A 7,500-nucleotide genomic window follows, 5' to 3' on the forward strand; every position below is an offset into this window, starting at 1 on the left:
TGCAAGCTTGCAGCAAACAAAATTGTTCGCAGGAAGAAAATTTTCTTGTTCGCAGATGATTGCCGCTAGCTGCGATCTTGCGGCAAACATTGCAGCAATTGCTGCAAGCTTGCAGCAAATTCGCAGGAACCCAACATGTTTGCAGGAACATTGCAAGAAACATACACGCCAATTTAATGTTCGCAGGAAGTTCGCAGGAAACTTTTCACAATTCAAATGTTTGCAGGAAGTTCGCAAGAACAGTAAACAAGTCAAATCAGCCAATGAAACGCAGATTGTACTGGGTCAACACAAAACTGGCCATTTTGAAATGTTGGAATTGAAGTTGTACATGTTTCAGTATTTTGGTAGGAATATACATCGATTTGAATGATTAAAAGTGCCAAACTCTGGATGTAGGTGTTCATTCTATCAATGACATCTAATTGGTAAGAAATGATTTGATTTATTTTGATATTTGAAAGAATATTTCTTAAAAGCACATTTGAGTAACTGGTGTAAATGCTAGGTCAAATCTAAATCCGTTTCTTATGAATTTCAGTCCTCTTTTTGATAGCACATATGTACACTTCTTAAAAGTATTAATGGACCCAAATCAGTTAAATGTTATCAAATTAATTAGTAAATGTGTAATCACAAAAATATTCATTAAAAATTAAATGTAAAGTTCTGTTCATATAAAAAGCTATCATGCACTTTCATTTTAAAAAGGTATGAAAACTTTGTCTAGGAACGTAAAGAGGGCCTATCATAACTTCATAAAACTGCATCATTTCAGAAACATGTGGTGGATTTTCTCTAGCCTTAACAGATTTAGGTCAGTACAAAGGCTTTCTGTGAACTTGCTGCTTGTACAAAGCAATGTGCCAAAACCATAAGGAAATTGTTTGCTGCAAGTTAGCAGCAATGTTTGCTGCAAGCTTGCTGCAATGTTTGCGGCAGGCTTGCAGCAATGTTTGCCGCAAGCTTGCAGCAATGTTTGCGGCAGGCTTGCAGCAATGTTTGCCGCAAGCTTGCAGCAAGGTTCCCTTATTTGGAAAATCCAATGTTTGCTGCAGACTTGCAGCAAACCTCATTTGCATGGTAAAATGTTTGCAGCAAGCTTGCTGCAGACTTGCCGCTAACTTGCTGCAAACACCAAGGCTCCGTATAGACTGTCATGCTTTCTTTGGCTACATTGCCGCAAGCTTGCAGCAATGTCTGCTGCAAGCTTGCAGCAATGTTTGCTGCAGACTTGCAGCAAATATTTGCAGGAAGGCAATATTTTCGGTAAGGGATCTGTTTTGTAGATGTTATACTTTTTTATTTCAATTAAATCTTTCATCATATAGGAAGCACATTCTTAGATTTGGCTTCTACAAACAATTGTCTGTGTAAATCAGATCTCATGAAATCAGCATTGAATAATTTGAGAAGAAATGTCACCAGTAGAGGCAATAAAAGTGTCAAAATAACATAAAGATTATGAGGAATAGGAGGGGTGGATCCAATGGGAGAAAACCAGAGGCCTCGTCTACTTCCATCCCTAATGTGGTGAGATGTCCAGGCTATGAAACACATCACAGAGAGAAGCTTGATCCACCCCTTGTTTAGAATGTGTCCAGTTATGAAGATAATGAAAGATATGGAAAGGGTCAAGGTTGTTGAATGGAGGAAAGGTCGTGAACTCAGTGACAATGCTGCCTGAAATACAAATTAAAATAATTATACATTTCAAAAAAAAATATTAACACTTTTCTTTATTCATTTAGAGGTGATATGAGTTGTAACTGTTGTTTTATGATGAAACATGACAAAATAATCAATATTTTCAATCAAATATACACAATCAGTATAAACATAAATTGCCTTTTATCATGCACTTCAAATTTTGGTTACATTGCACAGATTATGAAACTAAAATTGTTAACAGTAAACTGTACCGCGCTCTGATGGATATTTCTTTATCAAGTCTATGTCGAGATTAATGGGAGATATGTTTTCACAAAAATGTTCATTTTTCTCAGTAACATTCTATACAAATCATGTAAGTCTATAATTATATAATTCTTTTTGATGTTATATGTATATAGTAAAAAATGGTTATAGCAAACATGCTTAATATAAAAAATTGACACTTATAGCAAAGTGATGTTCATTATCCATGACTGTAAAATATATTGTTTACTTAAAGGATATGACAAATTACACTGATAACCAAGGAATTGTCCGCTCCTTGCACTGCATGGCTGTCCCTTAGTCCTGAGAAATGGGGAATTTCCCCATCTTCACCCATTATGATGTAATTCCCATGTTTTTTGGGGTATTCCTATCTTAACTTCTCATTGGCCGAGGAACCCCCAGAATCCCTTCTACTTTTTAAACATCCCTCTTTTCTTTCAATTCTTGAGGAAAAACTTGTACATAGTCAAATACTTTACTTAATTAGAATTGAATATAACATGTACTTACCTGGAGAGACAAGGACCTGGCGGCTATGAAATGGTCAGCATCAATCCCCATGGCAAGGAGTCCACACAACAGACATTCAGCAAATTCTTTATAGTTCTTTGCCTGAACAATGATTGCCCATGAGAAAAAGGCCACGCCCCAGTGTGTAGAACTGTCAATTAAAGCTCTTGGCAGGTTTCCATGGGTGCTTTTTACAGTGGAGGGAAGAAAGTCACCCAAAAAACAAGTGAAGAGTAGAGCTAACTCATACAGGATAACATGGCCGAACATTCAGTCTTTTTTCAATGTCTGAAAGAATCACATTTTACATAAATATAAATAGAAACTGAAATAGATCTTTATCATCTGTTTCAATTTGACAGAAAGGCATGCTAGAATAGTACTATAGATGACAGATGCATGTAAATAACTGCTAATCATAATGCTATAAATCTAGAGCAAGACAATCATTTCAAATACATGCATGTATTGTATTCCGAATGTATTATATTCCGAATGTATTATATTCCTAATCTATTCTATGACTTTTTTTGCAAAGTTATGCTTTTAAAAGTTAAACAATACTTACACGACAATAATTTGGTACACGTATAAAACACCAGCTGTGTGTGTGACAGGTGGACTGGAAGGAATTTGTTTACATCAAAATAATTTTATTGAGGTCGATCCCGATAAAATCAATAATCAGTATTTTGCGCTAGTTCTTTTAAATGCTTTGAGCTGGTTAACACTTCTTTGCCTTTTGAATCAAGTTTTCGGCATTTTTTCCGAAAATACAGTAAAACACTCATCTATGATAGTAAAACTTTAAAAATAATCTCTTAAGGAGCTGTTTTAAAAATCGAGCTCGGAAATCACTTAAATAATTTTCGTTGTGAAAGTCAACAAGAAATGAAGGAAAAACTTCATCGTGATTGTATGTAAACGTTCTAATGGGGATTGTTAAAGAGTGTGCGATGATTTGTAACATTTTTGAACAACTAACTACAAAACAAAGAGGCCTCACCATGGTTCCTAAATATGAATTTGTTTGAACCAGAAGTGTAGTTGTCACTGTCAGATTCTTTATCAACTCAACTGTCCAACACATTGATATAGGATGAGCATGCCAGAACCGTTGTCTCTACAGCTCATTGCTAGACTTGTCTGTGTTCAGAGTCTGCTTGATCTAACAGAAGGAAAGGATGTCACTAATTTCCTGAAGACGGTGTGCCACGGGTAAATTTAGTTAAAAATTGAATATTGTAATTGTTGATTTTGTTTGTTTGTATGTTGTTTAATGTCCCTCTCGAGAATTTTTCTCTCTTATGGAAACGCTACCAGTTGCCGATGGAGAGCTGTACATTTTGTCCCATGCTCCGCACTCAGGCATTGAGCAGAGAGGGCTCTTTTACGTGCCAGCACCTGTAATACAACACAGGGCCTCGGTTTATATGGTCTCAATCGAAGGACCAGTCTCCACATCCCACTGTGGGATTCGAGCTCGTGACTTTAACAAGGACGAGTCTAATCATTTATTTAAATTGCCAAATTATTGCATTTTTTCCATATTTTTTTTACTTCTGCCCTAAGGATTTCTTTTTCATTCAAGTGAATGAAAATTAATGTAAAAAGTCACCAAATTGTGAAATTTCAAAAATGTTCACCATCTAGGTTGGTCTAGGTAGTACACAGTAATAACTAAGTTTATTTTTTCGAAGCTCAATACCACTGAAATTGCAATATACGGTATAAATACATATCTTTGCAGATGAATTATCGGCGCATACTTTTTTTCGGCAAAAATAGCAATTTTTAGATTGCTAGTATGTTTCTTGGGAAGTTATGTCATCAGTTTTTAGCTCACCTGAGCCGAAGGCTCAAGTGAGCTTTTCTGATCACATTTTGTCCGTCGTCCGTCCGTCTGTCCATCTGTCTGTCCGTCTGTCCGTCTGTCTGTCTGTAAACTTTTCACATTTTCGACTTCTTCTCAAGAACCACTGGGCCAATTTTGACCAAACTTGGTACAAAGCATCCTTGGGTGAAGGGGAATTTAAATTGTTAAAATGAAGGACCAAGTTCCCTCACAAGGGGAGATAATCAAGAAAAGACAAAAATAGGAAGGGGTCATTAAAAAATCTTCTTCTCAAGAACCACTGGGCCAGAAAAGCTGAAACTTATGTGGAAGCATTGTAGGGTAGTGTAGATTCTAAATTGTTCAAATCATGACCCCCGGGGGTAGGGCGGGGCCACAATGGGGAATCAAAGTTTTACATAGAAATATATAGGAAAATTCTTTGAAAATCTTCTTCTCTAGAACCACTGGGCCAGAAAAGCTGAAACTTATGTGGAAGCATCCTGGTGTAGTGTAGATTCTAAATTGTTCAAATCATGACCCCCGGGGGTAGGGCGGGGCCACAATGGGGAATCAAAGTTTTACATAGAAATATATAGGAAAATTCTTTGAAAATCTTCTTCTCAAGAACCACTGGGCCAGAAAAGCTGAAACTTATGTGGAAGCATCCTGGGGTAGTGTAGATTCTAAATTGTTCAAATCGTGACCCCCGGGGGTAGGGCGGGGCCACAATGGGGAATCAAAGTTTTACATAGAAATATATAGGAAAATTCTTTGAAAATCTTCTTCTCAAGAACCACTGGGCCAGAAAAGCTGAAACTTATGTGGAAGCATCCTGGGGTAGTGTAGATTTTAAATTGTTCAAATCATGACCCCCGGGGGTAGGGTGGGGCCACAATGGGGAATCAAAATTTTACATAGAAATATATAGGAAAATTCTTTGAAAATCTTCTCAAGAACCACTGGGCCAGAAAAGCTGAAACTTATGTGGAAGCATCCTGGGGTAGTGTAGATTCTAAATTATTCAAATCATGACCCCCGGGGATAGGGCGGGGCCACAATGGGGAATCAAATTTTTACATAGAAATATATAGGAAAATTCTTTGAAAATCTTCTTCTCAAGAACCACTGGGCTAGAAAAGCTGAAATTTATGTGCACATCGAAGCATCCTGGGGTATTGTAGATTTCAAATTGTCTAAATCATGATCAGTGGGGTAGGGTGAGGTCGCAATATGTATTAAAAGGGGGAAGTCTGGTAAAGAACAGAATGGTCAAAGCTTCTCAGGTGAGCGATGTGGCCCATGGGCCTCTTGTTAGTATAATATCCACGGACGTCTTGAACATACAAGCAAGTCATGCGTCATTCTTCAGCGTCATGCATTGCTTACAAAATCCGAAAATGGTGACGTTGTTAGAGCCATTTCAAGGTTCTCTCTCCAATTATTGTCGTAAAATCACATTTTCAGATCAGTAGGAGTTACAAATAATGTTAATTTTGTATTAAAATTAAAATAATTTTCAAAGGTGTACTGCCACACAAATGACTGCATGAAATTAAAAAGCTGCACAAAGTGATGCGCACTCGAATTAGACTCGGCCTCGTTAAGATCAACTCTTTACTCCTTGACTCTAGAGCAGATTGCTCTAACCACTATGCGGGTGACGTTATAACTTCACAGTTGAACTTTATTTTTAAAAAAAGTGTTAGTTTGACCTCTCCCTGAAAATGGCCGGACTCAATACTTTTTGTATCCACATGATCCACAAGGACATATTTTTTTAACCATTCAGAAGTTTTCTCATTTGGCCAATACATGTATAACTAGTTTTACACATTTGCAAGATTTTTTTAATAAAAACAATCCTCTTTAGCTAAATCATCTTTTTATGCTGCACCACGAGGGACTCTAGGCATTAATTCTAAAAATCTCCAGGTTTTACTTACCTGTATAATGTTTGGATCTGTTTCTCTCTGCATGGTTTATAATGTACATCAAATTTTTTTTTCAACCAGAGGGCAACAATCTTGCATATTATGATGACCTTGCCTTGTATGTCATCTTTTTTTTTAATTGACAAAAAAGACATTGAATGATAATGCAACTATTATTAACAAGGAAGCATTGGAAACATTTCGTTTGGGGAGATCATACAAAAATTAAGACAAATATTAATTCAAATAAGTTTTTCTTTCACTTCAGTGCAGTCACAGAGGACATACTTAGTCACATGGTTAAGTTCTATCCCAGGAAGCTGACCAATGAGATGCTAGCTGGCCTGGCATCACCACACATACACCAACTCAAGTTAGCTAACTGTACACAGATCAAACCATCCAATTTCATCAAGATTTTTCCTCAGTAAGTATTTTTACTTTTATTTTCTGCTGTTACTGAATATAAATAAAACAAAAAAAATATGCTCTGAACCAAAATATATTGGGAATTTGGGAATGGGATATAATTTGATCTGTCTGTCTTCCTACCAAAAAAAAAAATGAATAAATATTAATATATAAAAAAAAAATAATAATAAAAAACCAACAAAGAAATGATTGAATGAAGGATGAATAGATAAATGATAAATGAAAAAAAAACAATCATAGTGCAACTTTGATTTCTGTTTATTTAAAATACTTAGAATAAATATTGTCTAAAAAACCATGCATTGTAATGATTATTTTTTTTATATATCAGCTGTAAGCATCTGTGTGGCCTTGACCTTAAGCAGTGCAATCAGCTGATGCTGGGGGACTTCTTTGTGCTGATGGACAGGATGGGGGTCAACCTGACCTCGATTTCTGTAGAGGAGTGTACAACAGTGGACGATGACATTGTTCATGTAAGAATGATTCATTATACCCCCTAGCTCTTATAACCGCCCTCTCCCCAACACTTGAAAAGTGGGTATACATGTATATCTTTGTTACATACTGCTTTTGTTTTGTGCACCCTCTATTTTACTTTTTTTTCAGACACATATTTTGGGTTTCCCAGAGCAAAACGTGGACACTGCCCGTCTGTCTGTAATCTCTTGTCTGTTATGCTTTGGGGTACCCATATCTTTTCTGAAACACCTCTTATACCAAGGAATGAGATTTAATTATATGTTGAATTCACAGAATCTTTCAATTGTTACATAGTGGCTTTGTTCACCTTCTATTTTACTTTTTGTTGAGATACATATGTCAGGTTTTCCAGAGCAAAACGTGGAC

The 7,500-nt window shown here is 36.4% G+C and overlaps 2 protein-coding genes across 2 annotated transcripts in view; one reads left to right on the plus strand and one right to left on the minus strand.

The window, feature by feature from the left end:
- Window positions 1-1,281: 1,281 nt before the first annotated feature.
- On the minus strand, window positions 1,282-2,733 carry LOC134240236 (transmembrane protein 267-like). The gene is made up of 2 exons (XM_062722329.1): window positions 2,452-2,733; window positions 1,282-1,683 (listed from the first exon to the last, which is right to left on the minus strand). Exons 1-2 carry the CDS (start codon window positions 2,719-2,721, stop codon window positions 1,324-1,326), a joined length of 630 nt encoding a protein of 209 aa, XP_062578313.1. The 5' UTR covers window positions 2,722-2,733; the 3' UTR covers window positions 1,282-1,323.
- An 812-nt stretch (window positions 2,734-3,545) lies between these two features.
- Window positions 3,546-7,500, plus strand: part of LOC134240235 (F-box/LRR-repeat protein 15-like) — a gene marked incomplete at its 3' end in the record, with an annotated part of 4,650 nt that continues 695 nt past the window's right edge. The window contains exons 1-3 of the mRNA XM_062722328.1: window positions 3,546-3,669; window positions 6,488-6,646; window positions 6,983-7,127. Coding sequence (XP_062578312.1) covers window positions 3,551-3,669; window positions 6,488-6,646; window positions 6,983-7,127 — 423 coding nt within the window. The remainder of the gene's footprint in view (window positions 3,670-6,487; window positions 6,647-6,982; window positions 7,128-7,500) is intronic.

The sequence above is a fragment of the Saccostrea cucullata genome, unplaced genomic scaffold (genome assembly GCF_032062105.1).
Source record: "Saccostrea cucullata isolate Sc308-1 unplaced genomic scaffold, CSIRO_AGI_Scuc_v1 ctg17498, whole genome shotgun sequence".
NCBI classification, from domain to species: Eukaryota; Metazoa; Mollusca; class Bivalvia; order Ostreida; family Ostreidae; genus Saccostrea; species Saccostrea cuccullata.